Here is a 25,418-nt window from a genome sequence, read left to right as displayed (position 1 = left end):
ATAAATTCTTCAAATGGAGAAGCTTCATCCCCTTCTCACTCTTGTGCTCAACTAAATTGTGTCATAGAGTTGCATTTGTTCCCATGTAAAAGAGAGAAATAGAATGATTAGTATTATAGGTCGATAAATACAATGTACCTACCTTTTACTCTTTTTATATTACCAGTGAACCTTTACTAAGCTTCCATGAATTTTCTATGAATACGACTAGGAAACCATCACTTTTCATGTTGATATTAAACTTCTTCTAGAATTAGGAATATGTCTCCCCTCTTTTAGTAGCCATTTATTACCATTTGGTAAATTATTTGTATGTTTCCCTTCCAAACAATTTTGCATGGTTCATCATCACCTAAACAAACCTATCCAAAATCACATTCAACAGTCTAGAAAATATTTTCTATGGGGTGTGGCATGAAAAGAATCCCCTGAATGTAATGTCCAAGAATTGGTACTATTGTCCAAACAAAGAATCAAAGCATCTTGTAATACATCACTAGATACATTTGCTTCCTTGTTATTTTCTTCTTGTTCATTTTTTTTCCCCTTTTGAGGCCAAAAAAATTCTTTAGATGTTCTTTCTTTCCACAATTATAATAGTCCAAATTTACCCCTAGATTTGGATATGCCCTTCTAGATTTCTCGTGATCACCTAAGCCCTTTCCTTTTTCACTGTTTTATCCCCTATTCTCAATAGTTAAATCATTATCTAATGTCTCAATCGTTCTCTTTCATCACTTTTTCTCGCTAAGGATAACACTAACAACATCATCATACTTTAAAGTGTGTAAACCAAAGAAAGAGTTAAGTTTACAATCATGACTAAGCCATTCCATCTTTCTAACTAGTAACTGTGTTAAAATCATTCAAATTATCACTAATAAACCCACCTAATTGCATCATGTTTAATGAATGTTTCATGAGAATTACCTTATTTATGGTTGAGGGTTTCTGATACAATTTCACTAATGTCTTCATTAGATCATTTTATGTTGTTTCTTTATTATATTGAAAGTCATCGATGATGCTAGACACATCTGTATTTCTCCTAGTATCTTTCTATCAATAAATTCTCATTTTTCATCTAACATAGTCATCAATATCTTTATTTTCCACCTAATGGTAAGTAAGGATTATTTTGATATAGATCGTCTACCATTTGAGTTTTCCATAGTTAATTGTTTTTTCCATTGAACTTATCAACCTTCAACATGCCTTCCTCTATCATTGATCTCATTCAAATTTGAGATTTCCTACCAAATCAATGATAATATACACTACTTTGATACCAATTGTTAAAGTTTGGGTAGACATGAGCTATGAACAATATTAAGAAAATGCATAATAGAGGAGACAAAAATCAAATGACTCAAAATTTAGCATGGTTCACCTAATATGGGCTACCTCCACCAGAAACAATTATCCACTTATCTTATTATCCAACAAAGAGCAAATTACAATCTGATACTTTCACATCACACAATCATTTATTTGTCAAGCATTTAAATGCAATTTACAAATTCAATTAACAAAATTAACCCTAACCCTAAAATAATATTCCTTTAATATTTTCCTTGTACTAGCACACAAACTTGTAGTCATGTGTATGAGATTTTTTTGTTATTTATTTATTTTAATATTATTATTATTGTTTTATTTTAGGGGGTGGGGGTGTTGCCCTTTGGGCCTCCATTACAATGGCACTTTGCGCTAACATTAAAATGACCTTTCTAGTCATCTCTTCGACCCAGCGAGTGTACACTACTTGCATGATCAATTGCCACAATCAACACTCATTTTGCACTTCTAAAACTTTTACATAGAAATTTAAAATCACTACCAAGTTTTTATAACAACTTATTTGGCATTTCTCCTACTTATAACTAAAGTTTCAAGTCCACATCATCAAATATGATGTATCAGTAGTATGATTTTTCCAAGGTATCCAAAATAACCAAAAAAGGCAAGAAAAATGGTTGTGCAAAAGATCCATACTTATGTAGCTAATGCGACATCACATGATTGTTTTCTTTCTAGAAATAGAGATACATTGCATTCAACTACATGAAGTCATCGTTGACGAAAACAACTTTAATGTCACATCTTTTGGTGCAATTTTATAAAATAATATTGGACATTAAATCAATAAGCATTGGTATTAAATTAACAAGTACGAACATCAAATCAACAACTGCTATAACAATGATTTTGGCTATGCAACCAAATATTCACACCTAATCTTTTTTGACATTTAGTTATTAAACTAGAAAGGATATCTCAAATAAATCCATCTAAAGAAATGTCGATAGATATCCACTACAAAATGATTAAAATTTAATTTACTACACCCAAAACTATTTATATTTCCTTTTATCTTCATTTACTTTTTTGCAGTAACCTAAACTTTTAATTTTAATTTCTAAAAACATTGACGATTTGTATCTCCTAAGATCCAAACATTATAATTTTAACAAATATTTAATGTGATGGTTATTGAATTATTTTTAAAAATATATTTTGTTTATAATTAAATTTAAAATTTTGACATGTAGATGGTTGTCAAATTTAACCCTAAATCTATATAAAGAAATCTCGATAGATATCCACTACATAATAATTATAAATTAATTTACTACATCTAAAATTATTTATATTTCATTTATTTCCATTTATTTAGTTTTTAACTAACTCAATCTTTTCATTTTAATTTCTAAAAAAATGAATGATTTATATCTCCAAATATTATAATTTAAACAAATACTTTATGTGGCATTTATTAAATTATTTTTTTTAATATATTTTATTTATAATAAGATTTAAACTTTTGACATGTAGATGGTTGTCAAATTTAATCTAGAAGAATAAACGTTAACATTAACACACTCACACCATCCCACTCCACCCATTTTGCCATTGTAGAATGCCTATCGACATTAATTAAAAACCACAAACATGTGCAAATATTGGAATGCATAAATGCTACCCTATCACAACTATCAAAACATGTTCACGTGTTTATGGAGGTTGTTAAATAAGATCACTAGATTATTTAAATTAAATTTAACTAAATATTAACAAAGTATTTTATCAAAAAAATTAACAATGCAAAAAATGTTTATTTTCATATTAAATGTTATTTTGCAAGTTAAACAAATCTTCTAAATCGTGACATATGGCATACAAAGGGTTGGGTTCGTGAGTTTTGCAAGGACAAATGATCATGGTCTTGATGCTCTTCCAGACAAAGTACAAGGTTGGTGATCATCATTCGCAGTACTCCCATTGAGAATCATATAAACACCTAAAACCTCTTACCATCAAAATTTTATCACAACTTCGTTCTTTGTTTTAAGAAAAAATCTTGTATCTTTCTTTTAAGTTTACAATTTTATTTATATTTGCATTTATATTTTAATTTTATTTACAACTCTTAACTCTCTGATTTCAAAATCTCAACAAGTTTCTAGTTCATATTTATTTGAGAGGAATTGGAGAACACACTCTTTCATCCATTCAATAAAGTGCAATAGACTCCACTACAAAAAGGCAAAGTACTTGGTGTTTGTGCATTCAAACTTGCAGCTACTCATCCACAAAGAAAAATCATATAAACAAGGGGAGACAAAGGGGAGAGCTATTGAGCTAGAACATATTGAGTTGGATGCTTCAATCTCCCATCTTGCTGCAATTAGAGTTGATAATAACTATGATCCACCTAATGAGCATGAGATTGAGAGTGCTATTACTACCACCAATGCTAGTGCTAGTGGCACTATTTGTGGTTGTTTTTATTCAACACATCATATGTAGAATGGTGACATTTTTTTATGACCCATATGACATTTTTTATTATTCTTTAATAGAAATATTTGTATTACTATAACATTTTTCATTAGTCTTTAATGGAGAATATTATTCTAAAGATTAAGAATAATATATAATGTCAAGACATGATATTTTTAGCTTCCTTTATGTCATATAACACACACAGTAGCAAAATGCATAAGCTTTAAAAAAACATAGTTAAGGCCTTGCTACGCCTCTATATTTGCACCTAATCTTCAAAAACTGGGAGGTTTCCTATTTATGAAATTATCTTTAGACTTGAGCATAATCAAAGGTCTCAAAATTCAACCTCTGTAAGATAAGTTATAAAAAGGAAATATCTATAAAAGCATTAAAAAGTCTGTAACAACTTGACAATTATTTTAAATTTAATAATTATAATATAATTGTATTCTATATTTAATTTAATTATTAAAAGTAAAATAATTGCTTTGTCAGTATAGACATCCTCCTAAAATGAAGGCAGGATAAAGTAGGTTCTAAAGCTATGAGGTGGTCTCTATAGCTAGCCCCACAAAACACAATTTAAAATTTCTGTCACGAAAATTTAGCTCTTATGCCCGCCAGAGGGAACAGCTCCAAATATAGCTTAAATTCCCAGTTGTTCTACAATGCAGTTGCAGGAACAGAATAATAATAATCACAATAGCAGTGTCATGTTGGACGTGTGGAAAATTTGCAACAGCAAATTTGCATGGAAAGCCCTATATATCCACCCTCTGTATCCATGCAATACTCAAATAATCTTCAGTTAGCTTATTCATGAAGCATTGTGGGGGGAATATTCATCTGAGCCTCTACATTTCCTTGATTTTGAAATTATCTGTAGAAGAGCGGGGATTTGCAGTTGTGTGTGGTGGGATCATGTCTTTAATTAGATCATCAGAACTGCATTGATTCTGCCTGTGAAGCACAAATGCTACTCTGGTGATCTAGTTAAGACATGCTTTCACCATATACATAGAAAGAGATGAACTATGTAAAAGTCGTCTATAAACACAGGAGACTCCAGTCTATAGGAAAGATCTTGAACAGCATGCTGCTTTCATAATTTAGTTTGGTACATGATATTTTTACTAGAAATAAAATTCATAAAATTCTATTTTACAATTTCACTTTGATGTTAGCAATATTCCTCTCTATATAGCTTTATATACAGAACATATAAACTTCAGGTTGCTGTTACGTTAAAATGCTCAAACCTCATAAGAATGAAATCTGATATGCTATTAGTTTGCTAGCTTTTCTGTATGTTACATATTTTATTTAGGCATTCAGCAAAATGTTTCTTAATCGTAAACAAGCAAGATTCTGTTCCAAAATGCCTAGTTAGCAGCCATTATCTCAGCTGAAAACAAGCCAATATTCAAAACAATCATATAAGTCCTATTTACAAGTTCAAAGTTTGTTCTCTTTTATTCGAATGAAGTTAGTTTTTTAATCATTTGATCCTTCTAAAGTTAGTTTTTTGATCTCTTGATCCTCCTAAAGTTAGGCTTAAGTTGTGGAGTTGGATTTGGACTGAAGCCTGGTTGTGGTAGCTGGGATGGCTGAAAAGGAAGCAAAGGTTTCTTCATGCCTATTAGAGCTTTTGATTTTTGAGATAAGCTATGTGCTTGGGTGTGTGGCGTGCTGGGTGTTGACTGATTTACAGTTTCTAATAGGGATGCAGTTGAACTAACATTCAACTTATTGAAAGTTCTAAGTGGTTCTATTCTTTCAAGAATACTTGGAATCTGTCCCTTTGCAAGAATACCTGGTGACATATTCATATTTTCATGTCTTTCTCTTCTCATGTTATCAGGTTGGAGATTCCCTTGATCTGCCCTGTATTTGCCGATAGCTAAATTCTGTTCACCATCTGGATTTGATGATTGATTGGGCACAGATTTATGGTTATCGATTGGCAAATTTTGGCTACTGATTGGAAGATTCTGTTGTGTATTTGGTATTGGCAACGGTACGGATCTGCAATAAGAGCATGACCAATTAGAAGTCCACATTTTTGCCTTCAACGTTGCTTTGATGCATAAAACTTGTATAACCTATTGTGCATGGAACCATTTTAAATTAACACACCTGAATTGTAAGCTTTCTTTAACAAGCCAATTTAATTTTGTATGACAACCCCGCTCTTGGTTTAGAGGGTTGTAATCTTGGAGCCCCAGCTGCAACGAAAATATTAAATTGCTGGATACATATTCTAAATAAAATGCTTCACAGTTCTACAAATTTGTGACAATGGTATAAGGAGAATCACCTTTGTCAAGCTGGTGTTGATGGAGGCTACGAACTCCTCAGATACATCAGTATTCATTGCTTCAACTGAATCTGGAATAGGTAAATATTCTTCTGATGCAGCAATTCTCTTCAATAAAAGAGGTAGAAATCTTGTGAGCTTAACAAAAATTACAAAGAACAAAAATGGCTGTTACAGAAAAACATATCCAGGGGTTCAAAACGAATAATATTGCAAGTGGTATGCTCTTAAGAAGGGCTCCAAACTTACTCGAAGTAGCATTTTTCCAGTGTAGGTCGCTTGAAGTAGGTAAAAGCATGGAAAAGTAGTTTCAAGCTTGCATTCAACATCACAGGATGATGTGCAAATCAATCCACAATCCATTGAATCAAGAGCTCGACAAAGACCTAAAAAAGCTGTCAAGTCACATGACAGTGTTAATCAGATTCAGCGATTCTTGGTGTAAGTAAAAGTCTGTTGTCTTTGCATGTTGCTTACTTTGATAATTTGTCTTTGTTTTATCTCCCTCTGTTGTGACATGGTTGGAAGAAGCTAATATGATAAATGAAGACCCAAAGAGCAGATCTTCAAGACCCAGAAACATAGAATGCTTAGTCAGCACATGCAAAAAACACTTAATTTTGGTGTATTTTGAAGGTGAAAATATGCATGCGTCAACAAAGCAAGGACCTTCACTCAAAGAAACCAATCGTACACACTGAATGATGTTAAATACTACAGTTGTAGAGACAGGTTCAAGTCTCTGTATCTTCTTAAATGATGGTAGAAGCAGAATTGTTTGCAGCCCTATCTTTAATCCATTTTCAGTCAAGTCAAAAGTATCGAGCTCTTGGCCTGTAATTGGGCATACTGATTTTTTATTTCCTTCCTTCACAGCATTCACAGTGTCTGTAGAAGCTCCATGGCATCTGCATGTCTGGCCAAAATAGCATACAAATAACAATCTAACTCCCGAAAATATTGATAAGTGCATATATGCAATGTAAGAACTCCAAAAATACAATGCCTGCAAATAAACTAGACTGTCTCTCATATCAGGACAACCAGACGCCAACACATCAGTCCTCAGAGTATGTTTCTAAGATCAATAAAAAAAATTGATAATCTAATTTGAAAGGACAATTAGCAATTAAATTTTTATCAACAAAAACATCATATAGATGCAATGAATATTAAATGTTCCATTCATTCTCATAAGAAATGGGTTCTTGTCAACCACTAATCATGAAACATGTGCCAATGAATCTTGAAGTACACTGTGAATCCTGATAGCAATATCAGAATTTGACTTGCTGTGGAAAATATCTCCTCAACAAGGAAGTGAATTAGTGATATTTAATTGACTAGACAAATAAAGCTTTTGATCTCTGGTGCAACTTAAGTTTCAATTCACACAATTAAAAATATATAGGCAAGAAAGTACTGTAAATGGCAGACTTGTATGTGCCTGTACCTGGCAAGGCCTGAATTTGTCCTCGATATGCATTATTGTAGGAAATAGGTTGCAGAAAAGTTTATTTGTAGAATCCACGAGATTATCTTTGGAAACAAAGACTGCTTGCACAGGCTCTCTTAGTTCATCTTTGATATATTGGAACCACTGTTTAACAAGACTGCAAAAACTCCAATGATCTGCATTGGTAAAAAATGGAATGGTATTAGAAAGGTTAAGAAAATCAAACATATAGTAATCTTGAATGATTCAAAAGTTTCGAAAATACTTCTTCCTACAAAATAAACGTAAAGTACAAGTTAAAATACCTCTCTGAACTCTGTGGAACAAACAATTTTTAAAATCAGAGATACTATTTGTGAAATCTTTAACCTTTTCTACGAGCATGGACTCTGAAAAACTTCCCCATTGAACTTTTGTGTGATTTTCACATTCGATCTGAATGAATTCTATTGTCACACAATGATCAGCTGCATCCTAGTAAAATGATGTGCCAATCTGGGAATTAAATTGGTAATAACTGTTGGAAATTTGAATGAATGACAATCAAAAAGTACCATAGCATGATATAGAAACTTCGAATAATGTTATGGATATTTTTTTTTCAACATACCATCACAGTTTTCCGGAAGGATACAGCATTCTCGATGAAAAAGCTACTGATCATGACGACTTTCCTGCCTATGGTTTCAGGACCCCAGGAATACAGTCCTCCATTGCTCGTCAAAAGTGTATTCAAACATGACACTATTCAATCCCACATTCAAACAGCAACATCAAAACAACATAATTTGGATTTCATGGTAAAATCATTTCACGATGATCTAGATCAAGGAAAGCAGAGATGCCTTCTTTCATTGATGCAGCTTAATCTGACTTGTACCTTGTTGATGGTTTTGTGAAAATTCAAAAGCCTTTGATCTTGAAAGTAAGTGATCTGTAGACAAGCTATTTACAGCATGATGGAAATCTCGAAGATTAAAATTCTCTTGTGGATGATAAGCTACTCTAAGCTGTTTCAGGGAGAATGCATTCAATTAGGAATTTCAGATAGTTTTAGACACCAAAAATAAAGACATTAAGATTTTAAAATGTGAATTTAAAAATAAGATGAACAGTCGCCACAATTGAGCACGCTATAACTATCAAGCATTTGTCGTAAGCAGCTAGATGTGTACACTACAGATGTTCTAGAAATTATGAAAATGATTTAGATAACCCACTTAATTGAAAGCTGATAACCACTATACTTTATTTTGGCTCAAAAAGATATAAATATTTCTCAGAATTTGTTCTCAAAAGTGTGTTGACTCAATTTGTATGAAATGTGGTGACCCTTTCACAAATAAAGTATAAAGGAGAAATCATTCCAAGCATTCAAGTATGAGTATCAATCATCACTCATGAATCCACAAATGAAATCATCAATTATCAAAACAAGAAAACAATCAATTAGCAAATTACTCTATCAAATCAGCATCCGTTCAATGATCATTCACCAATAAATCTAACCAGCATTCATTACATCATTACTCATCAATTATTTAATCAACAATCACTCAATCATTACTCACCAATTCCTTAAATCATGCGGAAGGAATTCATTCATTCAATCATTCATACAAATATCAAATTTCAATCATTCAGCAACAATCCATCAATCAAATAAAATCAAAATATTAAGTTTGAGTTGGAGAAGAAATTAAAAATAAACCTCAGTTAGAAATTAAGAGCAAAAGTTCATAATATTGAGGTAAATTCAAATAATTGCTATGCAAGTATTAATTTATCAACTATGCCACCCAAGGTGGATGGACTGGGGTCCTACTATACTTGTGGGCAACAAGGCCAAATGGATTGGAGGTTCATTTCATGCCCTCTGGCATAGTTGCGGAATATACTCTCCTAGCACCCTATCAAGAAACATAGGATAGTCATTAATTGTCTGATTTCCAAGGTTTGGAATCGATGTGAAATCTTTTATAGGAAGATGAAATATACTAGCCTTCTCTCATTAAACATGTCACCCCGAGATGGATGGTTTGAAGGTCTTGCCATACTTGCTGGCCAAGGGGCCAAATGAATTGGAGGCTCATTCCATGCCTTAGGCTTGGTTGAGAACCAGCATCTTATCAAGATTTTCCATCAGATTCCTTATATGGTTGACTCTGGAAAATATTTAAATATGATATGAAACAAATGTGTATGATTTTAGAATAATTAATTTTAAAGAGATTATTTGTATACAAGTTTCTTGATATAAATGCTTTGATATTAATTAATATTGCTTATAAGATTTAATTGGCACAACAATTATGTAATTTTATTATAAAATAATAAAATATCTTTTTGTAGATGAATTACTTTTGTTGAAATTGTTAGTTTAGAATAAAATGGACATTACAAGGGATCTAATTGAGTTGATTAGTTCTTTCTAATAGCATTTTCCACATTTCAGGTGTGTTCCAAACTTCAAGAAAGAATATTCTATTTTTGGAGTGTCAAATTTTAATAAGATTGATCACCAGTGACTTTCAAAGTATGTTGGCGTATTCAGAAGTCATCTTTGAACTATTTTTGTAGTTTTTTGCAAATTTGACTTGATGTGTGAGAAATAAATATAATTGAATAATTGAACATTAAATTCTCCACAAAGGAAAATTAAAAGACAACTTATTTTAATTATTAGATAAGTGAAATTCAATTGAATTGAGCGTCAGAAAAGTAACAAAAATGGTAAAGTCACTTCATGGAGTAAAAAGGATTACTATTTTAACAAGTGATTTTAAATTATAATTTCTGGGAAGTACTATAGAGGATTATAAAGAGGTTAAAGAGACTCATTTTCTTCATTCTGGAATGTTTATCATTGATGAGAGACCTCTTAGGGAGTCTGAGTTGTCTGATTTTTCAATCCCTAGGACAGAAGCCCTACGGGAAATTGGTATTGGCAGGAAGAGCACTTCCTTAGCTAATTTGCAGGTGATCTTAACAATGGAAATCTCCAAAAATAAATTCTTCAAACTCGGACAATGGAAAATATGAAAGATGAAATCAAGCATGGTCAAATGTGGCCAACCATTCAATAAAATTGAGAACACCTCTTCCTATCAAAGCTATCAGAAATTTCAGCCAGCAGTGGCTATTTAGAGGGACCTTGGTCTGCACATTAAGGCAAAATTTCACTTCAACCAAGGTAATGAATTTATAGTTGAGTCACTGTAATGGAATGGAATGGATTTATACAGCTACAGTGAAAAATTAGAAGGAAAATTATGCAACAGTTCACATGTGACAGACCATGGTATATATAAATTTTGTATAGCAGTATTTTCAACAGACATAGGGCAATTTTCTTTGATATATCAGTCTTTTTGTATAAATCAAGTATGATTAGCTGGCCCTGTATGATCTTATATTGTATTTGAAATTCAAATTTGTATATTTTGTTAAACTATTTTAATAAAAATAAAAAAATAAAAACTATTTTTTTAATGGAGGTCATCTACAAAATTGTTTTAGCTATTCAATATGGGAGCATGAGCCTTAGACTGAACTTCTTTGGGTAGAAACCAAAGACTGAGGGGTATTCATTCTGCCAAATTCACCCGGGGTACAATCCTGACTTCATTCTTTATTTCAACATAAGAGTTGTACACTCAACGAGACTTGATGTCTGGTAGACTCATTAAGATCCTTCCAACTTCACCAGTCGAACAAAGGCACATTGATAAATAATATAATATTTTATTTATTTAATTAGGTGAACTTGAGTGACTATATATATATATATATATATATCACAAAAATAACAGAAATAATAAAGTCACTTTATGAAGTAAAAGGATTATCAATAATTATTCGAAAAGTGTTTTCAAATTATAATTTCTAAACAGTTGTTTAAACAGTTCTTTAGTGAAAACCTATTTCAAAATTTGAGTTGTTCAACTTTTCAATCCCTGGGACGGAAACCCTACAGGAAACTGGTTTTCATAGTGAAAAATCTGGCCTAGCTGATTTGCAGGAATCATTTAGATTTCACATATATGCTAACGGTTTGTCACTAGCAGGTGCTCAAGGCTTTTATTAATTTTCAAAAAGTCAAAAATATTGTGCAGTGTATGCAAGAGAGTTAAGCCAAAGATATTTGTGTTAGGATAAGGAATAAAATAAGGGAAAATTTTGGGTTAGGATTAGGAATAAAATAAGGGGAACTCCGAGAAACCCTAAATCTTTTAAAGCAAAAACTTGATAAAAATGATATATCACAAAAGATTATCAATAGATCACAGCTTTTATCCAGAAATTAGCACAGAGTGTGATTTCTGCAAGTATGACTGAACTAAACCATACATAACTATGCCCAAATCGTTATAGAATCCTATCTATACATGGATGGCTCTCCTCTCGTCCTTATGGCGTAAAGCCTAAAGGCCCTTTTGTCATGCATGTGGAGTCTGGACGTAACATTCAATTGATAACGTTTGATCTTAGATAGCCTAAAAATGTAAATACGATTCACGATGATGACAAGATCTTAATCAATTTGAAATAATTTGCGCATACGTTTCTTAAGTTGAAAATAAGTACTGCATATGAAATAGCATGTCTGCTGAAACAGAGTTTCATGACCCCTGCAACATACGGAGAGCCGATAGCACTAAGGTAAACCATAGCATTAAAAGTCTGAGTAATGCTGAGACAATAAAACAAACATTAAAATGGAAGCTAAAATCCAACTGTATACATCTAAGAGTCATTAATGCCTTTAATGTATCATACGTGTGGAATTTTATCCTCATAAAGGCAATTTTTAGACAACCAGAATTCTAAGCATTTTTTTAATGCTATTTAAGAGAGAGCCTTCATTGAATGTGGTTGATTGGGACACAGCTATGAAGAAATTGAACTGTTCTAGGTTTCCATATTACTAGCCCCATAAACCCAGAGTTCGTTTTACATGTGTTAGTGTTCGGATCCCAGAGGCGGGTGTCAAAAAACAATAAATTTCCTTTATAGCTCAAAGGAAAAAAAACTCGGATTCAGTGTTCATCGTCTTCTTTTAATTTCTAAGCTTGCGCATCTTCAGTTGTAAAAATGTAGTCTAACTCGAGGGAAAGAAACGCCTAACCGACTTACATTTTAAACAACGACAATGTATAACACGGAATGTTTACAAACAGTTTTATAAAATAATCCGAAAAATCATTCATGTATTCCATTATTTGTGCATTCAAATTTAACCCTCTGGAAACCCTTACTGCAATTTTTTGGCTTTGATTTGACATTTTATTACACCGTAGCTACTGCATTTACACGGTCTGAAATGACAAGGCAAATTGTAATGTACATAAATAGGCTTTGCATTGCAAGATTCTCCACGTATCAAATTTTTTTCATAAAATTTACCTGAATTTTATTATTTACCAGAACGAGTTCAAACCATTTCGTGTAACATGAGCTAATCGTGCGGCTTTTTAAATTTTTACTTGTATCTTTAATTTTTTAACTATTGTGCTCAAATCGTTAGCATACATCAGGGGCAAACACTGTTTCAAAATAAAATCTCAAAGAGACCGACATTATTTATTTTTGTATTTTAAATTATATCGTGCAGAGAATTCCACAGAATGCAAAGTTGAGCACTCCAAAATAAAAAATCTCTATTTAACTTCTAAATGTCTTTAGCACTAAATTGACGGAGTAATGCTATCATTTTTAATTCAAATTTCGAGATAACCTTAATAAATGTGCTTGAAATTCGTCAAATGTCCATGAAACAAGTTCATTTCGAGCTTGAAACAGGAAACGAGACAAATAAAATGAAATCGCAGATAGAACAAACATCGCAAGAACTCTGCATTTTTCATTGGAAAAGAACTACAGACCGCGAGACCTTACAACCTTAAAGAAAAGAAAAACTGACCTCATTCGATCCGGAGACGTCATTCTTTTGAATGCAGCATAAAGCAATAGCACTGTAGCTGCATTTATGTATTTCCTCTTTATTAGCTTTTCTGAGCGCATAAAGATTGGCAAGCTCAAACAAATGCTGCATTGAAAACCGAGAACGACATAAATTGTCAAAAAAATTATAAAGCAAACACTGCATTGAAAACCGAGAACGACATAAATTGTCAAAAAAATTATAAAGCAAATACTGCATTGAAAACCGTGCAAGATACAAATTGTCGAAAGATTCAAAGATTTTATCATGACTAAAAATTAACTTTCTGAATCCAAACACAGCTTGAAATAATTGCCAAGAACAAGCTAGGGTATAATATCACTAGGAAATTTGAATGAATTTTAAAGATTGAAGGAATAGGAATGAGATTGGAGTATGAATTTCACCTGCTTCAGATCCTTCAGCAGGGAAGGTTGAAAGGAAGAAATGTCTAAGACAAAGCAAAGCAGGCCCATTTTGCTCAACCCTGCACTCGGATTTTGCGTCGGATTTCTCCTGTAAATTTACACCTCAACGAGAGACGCTTTTCAGATAAAATAGTTGTGAAATTAGAATCGAACGCTCTGATTTTTGAATCGAACCCTCGGGTTTCTGAAGCTTTTGAAATTTTAAGTTCTAAGTTTATATACTATTGTAACGGGAAAATCAATCTATTTGTGGTTGAAGGTAATCCGAAGATATTTAGTAGTTTAGAATTCCGAAATATCAGAAAATTTGAGTTTATATATTAATGTGAATGTTTATTATATTAGGTAAATGGATTATAAATTAAATTATTAGTCCCCCATAGATGGTGGGGAACTAATGTTTTTAGTCAGCTATTAATTTTTCTAATTAAAACAATTTCAAAAGTTTAAAATATTTTTTTTAAAATATATTTGTGAACATTAATTTCTATTTTATCATTGATTAATTCTAATTTTGCTGGAATTTTAATTATTTTTCTGATTCAATTTTTTTATAAAAAAAATTGTATTACAACCCGGAAACTTCGAAGGAGACGAACTCGTGATTACAATATTTTAGGAAGTATTTTTGCGCTCCTTGAAACGACTCTTCTAAAAGTATTTTATACTCTTTACAAAACAAGTGCAGGAACGCAGAATTATGGGATTGGACGACCATGAAAACTCTGTTTGGTTTGCTGATCACTCTGGTTATTCTATACGGATGTGAAGTGTGGGGCGGTAGTATGTCCAAACAGAAATGGCGGCAAGTAGAAAGAATTCAAAAACACTTTATCACATGCAATCTTAAAGTCAAGACCACAGTTCTGTATGAAATCCTTTTGGCGGAGGTGGGTTCCTTTCCATTAGAAGTCGTCGCATTGATCCGAATGCTAAGCTATTTAAAGAAAACCCAAGGTCTAGAAACACATCGTTGGCCCAAGTTGGTAATAGAGGAAAAACTTGTGAGGCGGAAAAGCACATGGATGAAACAAAATGACAAATGGATGCAAAAATGGGATATCAACATCCAAGCTTGCCCGGATAACATTAAAGAAATAAAAAAGTTTGTCAATGAAAAATTTTGCAATATTCTGTGGACAAGACACATAGGGAGGAAAAAATCTTATTACATTAAAAAATTTAATCCCACTTCTAGTCATGATGAAAAGGCCTATATAAGGGCACCTATTAACTGGAAAACAAAAATGTTGATGACACAAATTAGAACTAGTTCACATCAGCTGCGATGTGAAACTGGTAGATGGCAAGTTCCAAAGGAAGAGTGGGCAGACAGAACATGTTTATTCTGCAATATGGGAACAGTGGAGACAGAGCAACACTTTGTCATGGAATGCTTGGCTTACAACGACATCAGATCTGATTATACAAAAATTCTGCAGAACAAAGACTTCGACTATTTATTTGAGGAAGATCAAGTGAAAAGAACAACGGATTTGATTATCAAAATTCAGAGAAGAAGAGACAAGTTAACCAAAACTTTGCAACTGACTAGTTTGGCTCCTGACTCGGGAGGGCGATTGCATGGGTCCCATAGACTACTTTAGTCTCGTAGACGTCATTAAAATCTATCATATCATATCATATCATCCCTAAGTGATAAAAAATGAAAAAATAAAAATTTAAACAAATACATATCTATTAATAATATGGGAAAAAATATTTTTTAATTTCTTTTTGAAATAAAATTGTAAATGCAAATCCCTCAAAAATGTCAATTTTAAATCACAACTTTTTCTATTCTTAAATAACTCTACTGAATTAAAATAAATGAAACTTCAAGTCTTTTTCTATTCTTAAATAACTCTACTGAATTAAAATAAATGAAACTTCAAGTCTTTTTTAAGAAAACTATAGAAAATACACATTTGGAAAGAGATTAATATTGTTGTAGTTTGTCACTAGCTCAAAACAATTATTTTGGAGGGTTCGTTTTTATTTTCAAAATTCTATATATTCTCTTTAAAATAATAATACTTAATTTTATTTTTTTTGGTAAAATCTAAATCAATTGAAGAAATAAAAATAATATTCTTTAGATAATAGATTTAAAAAAATATTAAAAGTTTTGTTAAATAAATAATGATTAATATGAACCGTCTTTCATATTTAACAAGAGCTCTTGACTAGCTGGAGTCCCTGCCTTTTGGAATCATAGTGAGCGTGTAGCTGTTAACTTTTGTACAGAAAGGAAAGGTCTTTATAATATTTCTGTGTAAAATAGAATGCTTTGTAGAATGATATGACTTTATAAGGTTTACATTTAAATAGAAGTTTATAGGTTTTGTTATTTTTATGTGGAAAACAAGTGTGATTAACCAACAATAATAGGAGTGTTGAAGTCATTTATTTGTTGACAATCTTTTTTACTCATAAACATAGAATGAGGATTTAAATATAGATAAACATGGAAAATAAAATTAAAATTTTATATATTAAATTAAATCAATTTTCAAATTTTTTTAACAAGATATTGGAACTAAATTTAATTTGACAAATATTTTACAGAATTAAGTTATGAATTACTACATAGCTATACAAATGACATTTGAACAAATCAAAGAACAGTGAAAAATGCAGACGAAAACTTATAGCAACACTGCAGCACATATTTGAAGCACTAGTAAAAGACTCTGGAAGAACTAAAGTTATGGTGAGAAAATTGCAAATCTGGCGCTTGGATCGGAATCTCAATGTTATTTTGTATTTCCTTTTATTCTTTCCTATATTGCAATGCCATCATCTCTCACAACACATTCTTTCATAGAATTGTTCCATGATAAATAAAGGGCATTCATGTCTCCTTAAAATCCAATCAACTCCTTCCATATTTTGCACAAAGTTAAATTATGCTTTGATCCAGAACTAAAAATCAGTCAGATACCAACTATCAAAGATAAGGGTGGACAATTAATATTGTTGTCGATGAGAAGGGAATATCGATGAACATGCATCTTTAATGTCTACAATTATATTGGCATCATTGATCAATCCACCTTTTCTCATGCTTAACACGATGTCTAAGACTTTCCAAAAAACATTATGCTTTATAGATATCAAATGTCTGGAACTTGTATTCACTTCATGTTTGATCTACTGTTATTGCTCTCCCTCCGTTGTTGTTCTGATACTTGACCCTATCCTTTCTCATTGTTGCCCGGTTATAAAATTGTTTCAATTTTTGAGCTATGGTTATTTTTGAAATTTGCCTCATTTTAAGCTTTAAATTGGTCTTTTCGTGTCTGAGTTTTTGAAAGATCTTGTCCTTCACTATCTCTGGCTCATTCTCAGCTCCGCCCAGCACTTGAAATTTTCAAAATTTGACTTCTGAGCCACAAGTTATCGCAGGTTAATGGAGAGACCCAAATTACGCATTTTCAAGTTTATCATTAACCATTAACCTCTCAAACAGGTTAATGATAACTCTCAAATCGCACATTTTGGAGTAGGTTAATTAACCTCTCCAAAAATGTGTATTTCTTAACCTCTCAAAAAGGTTAATGATAAGCTTCAAATTACGTATTTTGGAGTAGGTTAATTAACCTCTCCAAAAACATGTATTTATTAACCTCCTTAATACAGTTATTGAACCTCTTTTGTTTAGCCGATTAAGGTCAAGAATTGGAAGTAAGGAAAATCATCTTGCTGAACATAAAATGGAGATTGTTGAGGAATAGCAGGATGTCCACTAGCAACAACACTTTCATAGAACTTCACAATATTGCTATTGGAAAGAAGAAGGAACCCGTGTGTAGGAAGAAAAAGTTGCCTCAATGCAGAGTCTTACACCAAGAAACAACTGGACTATTTGTAGAACCTTGAGTCTAACAGATATATTGTCATGGGTGCAGAAGACCTCTCGTTTCATAATTCTTCATATCACTTATTTCATGGTTTTGGGATTTGTGGGCGCTTTTGTTTTGTGCGCATGTCCTCTGAAAGATTCTAAGCACATGAACTTCATAGATGCTTTGCGTTGCTCTACCTTTACTATTATTGTGACTGGTCTGCTCAACATAAGAATACAAAGGATGCACATATTTCAACAAATGGTTCTTTTGTTGTTGTCAGTACTTGGTAGTCAAGTTCTTACGTCTCTATTTCTCCTATATGCGAGAAGATTAGCATATAAGAGGATACTTGCAAATTAGGCTATGGTAATTCTGTCTGTGGTGTAAGAAAATCTAGTGTCAAATGAATCAGAGGTTGAAAAGGATGCTGAGAATGGCAAAATAATTTCAAATCAATCATGAACTAGAGAGGCTAATGCCCAACACACTAATATTGAGATTAAAGTTCAAGGAGTCAGTGGTGTTGGAGGTGTTGGTAAGAACGAATTGGGTCAGCTATTAAAGCATCGGCTAAGATATGTAATGGAGAAATCTTCACAATGATGATAATTGTTTGGAGGAGGTTTATGCTCATCTTCTCAGAAATCCTCGCACTTTCTATGCCCATTTGTTTCCCAATAACCAGACTCTATGGCTCATTATCACTGTCATGGTATTTAATACTATTCAAACCTTGTTCTTCTGTGTTCTCGATTGGAATTTGAGCTCTGTCAATGATCTAAATTTCGTAGAGAAGATTGTGATCGCATTGTTCTAGTCTGCAACCACATGCAACGGTGGAAGCAATGTTGTCAGTCTTGTAGAACTCTCTTCCCCTATGCTCATCTTGATGGTGGCCATGATGTACATATCCGTTTACCTAGTGTATCTAACACACCAAAAGACAAGGGCTCCCAAGATGCTAGGGGCAGAACATTGGAAAAGATAGAATTTTTGCAACGAATGAGTCAAAGCTCTGCTTCAATCACTGAATGACCATCGTAACATAGTGGTTACGTGATCGCACATTCAACATAAGGAGGACACTCCCTATTGAGAGGACATGTGTTTCAAAGGTTTAATCAAACTCCATGTTTCAACCTTGAGGGTGCTGATAGAGAAGGTCTCTTAAGAGTTCTCACGACAGAGTGCAGTCAGAGGCAAGGAATGTGTCTGAAAAAATGCCCATTAGAGATTTGGTTTCCTGAAATGTGATGATCAGAGGTTATGATTAGAATGGGCATTGGGAGGAGGCACCAAGGTCACAGAGTTTGAGGGAGGTGTGATCTGCATTGGAACCACCTTTCTTCATGTTATTGTGGACGAAACTTCTTCATGAATTCATAAGCGGAGTGTAACAGAGGCTTTCCCATCGCCTACCCTCCTTAGCTCGATAGAAGAGTTTTCAAATGACAAAATAAGTGTTCTCAGTCATTTCTTACAAAGCACGGGATATTGTAAGCGTTGGGATAAAAGAATCCAATACATCCAAGTTTGTACCAGACAATTCACAGTTACAACTAAAGATGACAGTCAATAGTGACAAAAGTGAAGAGTGCGAGGAGGATCTTCAGAGAGGGACTGATCTAATGTACTTGAAGTTTTGTTCTACGGAAGAGATGATAGCAAAAGCTGCCAAAACATTGAATTTTAGCAAAGATTTCTACATTACATGGTTACCAACCAGTGTTAAGACTCTGAATGATGGATTGGAGAATGAACTGATTTTGGCCCAAGATTCTAGGTCAGCATTTGGTTACAATGACATGTTTCTATTTAGAAAGATTGAAATAGAAATCAAGCTGATTCCTGGTAACTCAGCTGGCACAATGGTTGCATTCTATTTGGCCTCAGACTAGCCTAACCATGATGAACTGGACTTTGAGTTTCTGGGGAATGTTTCAGGAGAGCCAATCATTGTGCAGACAAATATATTTGTAGATGTAATTGATAGCAAAAGGGAGCGTATAAACCTTTGGTTTGATCCTGCCCAAGATTATTACAAATACTCTATTTTCTGGAACATCTACTACATCATATTTTATGTAGATGGTGTACCCATCAGAGTACACAAGAATTATGCAGATAAGGGTATTGCATTTCCTAGAAGGCAACCCATGGGAGTATACTTAACTATATGGAATGGGGATAATTGGGCTACTCAAGGTGGAAAAGTTAAAATAGATTGGAATGAAAGTCCTTTGTTGCTTCGTTTAGAAATTTTAGTGTGGAAGTGTGCCCATGGAAAGGAAATCGAAGGTTTTACAGGTCTAGAAGTGCCCAAAATTGGTGGAACAAAAGGACACATAGTACTCTGGATGATTTATTGAAGGGAAAGCTTGAATGGGCAAGGAGTAATTATCTTATCTATGATTATTGCACTGATAGCAAGATAATCAACACTACTACTCCTAATGTTACTCTTGCAATGGAATGCACTCTCTCCAAATATTAAGGACTGCAACTATACCATGGTTCACAAATATCAAGTCAATGATTCGAGCTTCTGAAGACATCTTCCAAGCCATACATTTCAAATAGTGGTCATTGTCATTTAAGGTTAATTTTGTTGAGGTTAATTAATCTTACCCAAATCATGTATTTGGGAGGTAGTTACTAACCATAGAGGGGTAGTTATTAACCTCTGTGTCTATATAAGGGCTCTTTTGGGCTTTGTAAAGGGACTTTTTGGTTTTAAAATAAGGGAACACTATGCTGAAATTTTGATCAAGAGATACATTTTGGAAAGTATGTACAGTTTTTATCTCTGAAATCAAAAAATCTCTATTATCTTCTTGGTGCAAGGAAATGAAATGAGATGTGTTTTGGGTTTCTTATTCTAAAATCAAAATTGTTATATGTTGTAGTAGACATTCTCATGGTATTGTGCGAATGTTTATGAATAATGAATGTGTTTGGTAATACTGGTTGCTTTCAAGCGTAGTTCTTGATCACCTTTGTTATCGTTCTTATTTGCTCAAAAAGGTTGTGAGGGCGTGTGGTGCATTCATCCTAAACGACTTTCTCTTGATCTTTGAAGTTTTAGATTCTTTATTTGAAAACCCTTTAAAAATTATATCATACAAGGGAGCTACCCCTCTAAACGCAGAGGAAGGCTGCATATCAAGGGCCTATCCAACTGTTGTGAACAATTTTCCACACACTCCGTTGGGAAAATTCTATTGTGACAAATCTGTTTACCAACACTCATCCATCTACAGGATGCTTTCTTTCTCACTACAGGTGGAATTATACACTGGAGAGCATATGTCACGGAGTTCCCATGATCGTCTGGCCTCTATTTGTAAAATAGGGGATGAACAAGGCCATACTGGTGAAGTAGATTGAGGTAGCCATAGATTTACAGATGGACAAGGAGGGATTTGTGAAGAGAGAAGAAGTGGGAAGGGCAATGAGGGAATTGATGGAAGGAGAGGAGGGAAGAAAGACGAGAGAGAATGAGAGAAATGAAGGGCAAGGCAAAGATTGCTATGAGAGGAGGAGGATGCTCAATGAAGGCCATAGCCCGTATATCGCAGATTTATCAGGCTCTACTTAAAATGGGAAACAAAAATGCATATTTGAGTTGGTTAACAACTTCAAATTTGCGAACACCGAGAGATGTTTCTTAGTACTAGACTCTAGTACCATATCTATTGTATCAGTAAGTAGCATGTAACTGAAACAACCATAAATATGAGCATCAAGCCTCTTGCATACTATTTTGAAGATGATAAATCTATTTGAAAATCGCAGAGTTCGATATATGTCGAATTTGAAGTTTAGAAATCAATTAGCAAATCGCAAAGCTATAGATCGCATTTGCAGTGTATGTTTAGTCAAACATAGAATGTTCATAGTTATGAAGTTCAATTTAAAATGATTTTAGCTGTTTGCTCTCCACATGATTCAGCTAATCACTTCATGTTCGAAGCCAGATCAGTAAAAGTATCAGGGTGTTGTGCCACTCCAAATATGGGGATTCGTCTACTTCCCTGCAAATAGATAGTTCTCAGAGTTTATCGGAGGGTTTTCAGATTCAAACCAGGGAGCCCAGAATTTCATTTTGGGTCCTCCAAGAATTCCCTAAAAATCATCCGAGTAGAGAGCAAGAGTTTAGAAAATATTCTCATTTTTTTTAAAGTCTTCTCTTCGTTCCTTCAGCACTTGTTGTCTCCAGCGACAATGAAGAAGGGGGAAGATTCTAGAACACAACCGCCTTCTAATTTCTCCAATTTTCAACTTGAAAAATAGGAATAACTCCCAGGAAATTATCCGCTAGCCAATCAGAAAATGAAAATTAAATCATTATATCATACCTTAGAAAACTTTGTAATACGATTTGCATTTTTGTGCACAAAAAGTTAATATCAACCGTTGGGGGGCAAACGGGAACATTAGTTCTCTGCCTTATAATAAGGCAGGGACTAATAATAATTTATACTATTGAATCAATTTTAAGTTAATGAATATAAATTTATTTAATTCAATTGATTTTTATATTATAATTTAATGAAAAGTACTCTTTAATTAGAATATACCTAATTACATTATTATTACATAAATTTCAAAATTACTAGTAATAATTTTATTAAATGTTCCATAACAGGGTATTTTTTAGTGGTTAATATTCGCTAATTGGCTAATTTTAAGAAATGTTGGCTAATAATTTAGTTCTTAAAAATATTTAAAATCGCCACATTTTTATTAAATTTAGTTATTAAAAATATTTAAATAGAAATTATTTTTATTTTTCAAAATAATGTAAGATTCACCAATATTTTTATATCTCTTTTTCGAGGGGGGTTTCTTAAAGTTTACCTTGTTCCATAATTATATAAGCTTGTGGTAGAGATTACTAGTAAATATAATCTATTTTATATCTATTTTGGAAACTATTTTTGTAAAATAAATATGATACAAATTTAAGTAAGTTAAAATCAACCCTCATAAAAATAGTTAAATTAATTTGGTAACAAAAAATTTGATCTCTGGTGGGCTCTTTGTCAGCCATTCAACTTCACCAATAGACCAAGTTACCCCAATTTCATATAATGAAATCAATGAAATTATTTTATTCACTTAAACATAAGTAAATATTCATTAGAAAAGTTTAAAGGAACCAATTGACAATCTCTAGATCTAAAGACAATAGTTGTAACTTTTGAATATAATTCTCATGTGATCCAAAGTGTTGATGCTAAAAATAATTATACAATTGAATCATATTTGTCTAAGTACATGTTGCCCTATTGATTCAAATAGTTTGTTCTCTCCACATCTGTCGTATGATAATTTCATTTCTTATGCTTCTATAAGACTCTTGCTCTAACATAGCTCTTGTTATTTTAGGAAATATGAGATAGAAAACAAAGGTTATTATTTGTAAGGAGTTTGTTTGTGGCTAATTTAAAAAAAATCTAAAAATAAAAATTAAGATAACGTTACATTGATGATTTTGTATAGAGATTTTTGAGAAGTTGGTGAATGCTTATAATCTTTAATGGCTTGATAGTGCAATAACTTGGGGCATAAATCAAAGTTATGCATGAGGGGTAATACCATGAAATCGACTATTTAGAATGGAAAAGAAGATACCTTGAATGAATGGAAGAAGGAAAACACAAAAGTTTGGAGAAACATACAAGGCTAAGAAAGTGAAAATAAATAGGGTAGAGTGGTTGTGCAAAGTATACAAAGCCTCTTATTAAAATAAGCTAGAGCATTGACTCGAGAGGAGCTACTAAATGCAAACCTTTCAACTACTTGTAAAGAAAAGGATGCTAAAGAATACAACATACAAGTTGACATATGACACCTTATCTAAAGTATATGAATAGCAAGATCAAGATATTTTCTCAAAGTTTTAGAGAAAAAGCACACCATGCAAAGGTTTGTGAAATGTTTTTGGATGTATAGTTTTTAACACACGATAAATCTACAACAAGATTCTGACACGGACAAGGTTTTCTTATTAGGACCATATTAGGAAAAATGTGAAGAGTATTTATCATCATCTAATCAATTTGATCTCATTTGAAGACAAATAATTGAGTCATGGAGCTAAGAAGAGAATAAGACAACCAAGGAACTTGTGTGCAAAAGGTGAAACCCAATTGACTGTACAATCAAGTATTCTTCATATTTTATAAAACCCTAATTTTTTAATATTAGAAGAGTTCATCATGGCAAGTCCACAACTAATTGGCATTGTTGATAAGCCAAGGCCAAAGTTTAAGAAACATCCTTACTAGGCGAGGGAAATCGATAATGAAGGGGTATTTTCATTTGTTTTGGCAAATGTTATGAATACATAAGACATCATGTTAATCATTCATTCACCCTTGAATGGAATTTGATCATGTAAAATTTGAATTGCGTAGAGATCAACTACTAGAGGTAATGATCAAGAGTATGTAGATGTTAAAGCCAAATACTTGGATACATAAAAAAAAATCCTGACTTCAATAATGAGCATACACATATAAAGTATGTATTGAGTATAATTCATGAAGAACTCATTGATTTGGGTAAGCCCCATAGTAGCAGTATTTTTAGTGGTGATTTTTTGCCAATTTGTGAATCGTAGATGTCAGTCACATCGGTTAATTGGTGAATGTTTATATCAAGCAGTATAATTGGTTTACTGCATACATTCAAGATTTGACATATTTCCTCTATTTTTTGCCACCTTTTTTATTGGAAATGGTCACCTCACCTTACTTTTTTGCCACCAACTCAACAATAGTTTTTATTTCTATAAGGAGTAATTTTGCTCATATTTTCCAAACGAATGCAAGAAATCACCACCTAACACAAAATACATTTGCCAATATCAATACACTATTTTTTTTGGCACATTCAACAAGAACATTAATTTTTTAAAAAAATTAGGTCATGGCCACAAGAGGAAAATTGCCTCCCACCACTATTGATTGTGATTGCTATTTCAAAATTGCCTTCAAAACAGACACATCATCACCCTAGTCCCATTGTATTCACCAATTTTTAATCTCCTAGTTACGGAATGGAGCTCAATTCACCAATTTTTTTTTGATATATTATAAATACATGAGAAAGTGATGGATTACAATTCACCAATTTTGCAATTACAACTTGTTCAAATCCATCGAGGGACATTGTTATTGTGAAAACTTAAAGATGTGATATTGAGAAATAATATAAGATTGATGTTAGTGCGTTTTGGATTTTTACTTTTTTTATTAAAAAATTGCAGTGTTTCCTTTTGCTTGAAAAGGATATGGACACAAATTGTTGAAGTTTTTTAGATAGCATCTTGGTTGATGAATCCATCGCTGTGAAAACCTAATGGTAAGTGACAAAGGATATATGCATATAGCCATTTCCTACAAATTTTATTTGTTAGAGATTTTACAAGTTTAGTCCATGTTTGGTTTACTTTCAGAGTCTCTAGATAGAAGTCGTTACGGAAACCTGTAGATGCTAAGTCATTAACAAACCCTATGTTGGAAATATAGGAGTAATTGAGGGGGGGGGGATGGGGGAGGGTGGGGTGGTGAATCGATTACAACTAAAATAAATTCCAAATCCCTTAGATGTCAACAATAAAATT

The 25,418-nt window shown here is 32.7% G+C and overlaps 1 protein-coding gene and 1 pseudogene across 3 annotated transcripts; one reads left to right on the top strand and one right to left on the bottom strand.

Moving 5' to 3' along the window:
- Positions 1 to 5,235: 5,235 nt before the first annotated feature.
- Positions 5,236 to 14,244, bottom strand: LOC149540604 (uncharacterized). 3 transcript variants are annotated; one of them, XM_089799649.1, is made up of 12 exons: positions 13,914 to 14,244; positions 13,486 to 13,611; positions 8,443 to 8,572; positions 8,173 to 8,306; positions 7,868 to 8,036; positions 7,560 to 7,738; positions 6,776 to 7,022; positions 6,584 to 6,670; positions 6,356 to 6,501; positions 6,107 to 6,214; positions 5,926 to 6,014; positions 5,236 to 5,814 (listed from the first exon to the last, which is right to left on the bottom strand). In XM_089799649.1, exons 1-12 carry the CDS (start codon positions 13,980 to 13,982, stop codon positions 5,307 to 5,309), a joined length of 1,992 nt encoding a protein of 663 aa, XP_089655775.1. In that variant the 5' UTR covers positions 13,983 to 14,244; the 3' UTR covers positions 5,236 to 5,306. The 3 variants fall into 3 exon arrangements, with proteins under 3 accessions (XP_089655775.1, XP_089655776.1, XP_089655774.1); XM_089799650.1 differs by having other exon boundaries at positions 6,782 to 7,022; positions 13,914 to 14,177; XM_089799648.1 differs by having other exon boundaries at positions 6,584 to 7,022; positions 13,914 to 14,155.
- A 5,106-nt stretch (positions 14,245 to 19,350) lies between these two features.
- LOC149540603 (putative xyloglucan endotransglucosylase/hydrolase protein 10 pseudogene) lies at positions 19,351 to 20,279 on the top strand (annotated as a pseudogene).
- The last annotated feature ends 5,139 nt before the right edge of the window (positions 20,280 to 25,418 follow it).

Source organism: Cupressus sempervirens, chromosome 9, assembly GCF_028749045.1.
Source record: "Cupressus sempervirens isolate cs-2001-9-10 chromosome 9, ASM2874904v1, whole genome shotgun sequence".
In the NCBI taxonomy this organism is placed as follows: Eukaryota; Viridiplantae; Streptophyta; class Pinopsida; order Cupressales; family Cupressaceae; genus Cupressus; species Cupressus sempervirens.
This window is presented reverse-complemented; position numbering and strand designations above follow the sequence as displayed.

Excerpts from the sequence above, each read along its gene's own strand:
- LOC149540604 (XM_089799648.1), bottom strand. The coding sequence starts at position 13,982 with ATGGGCCTGCTTTGCTTTGTCTTAGACATTTCTTCCTTTCAACCTTCC. Across the intron at positions 8,307-8,442 it reads TTCACAAAACCATCAACAAG|TGTCATGTTTGAATACACTT; the intron begins GTACAAGTCAGA and ends GGGATTGAATAG. Across the intron at positions 6,215-6,355 it reads CTGGAAAAATGCTACTTCGA|AGAATTGCTGCATCAGAAGA; the intron begins GTAAGTTTGGAG and ends CTTTTATTGAAG.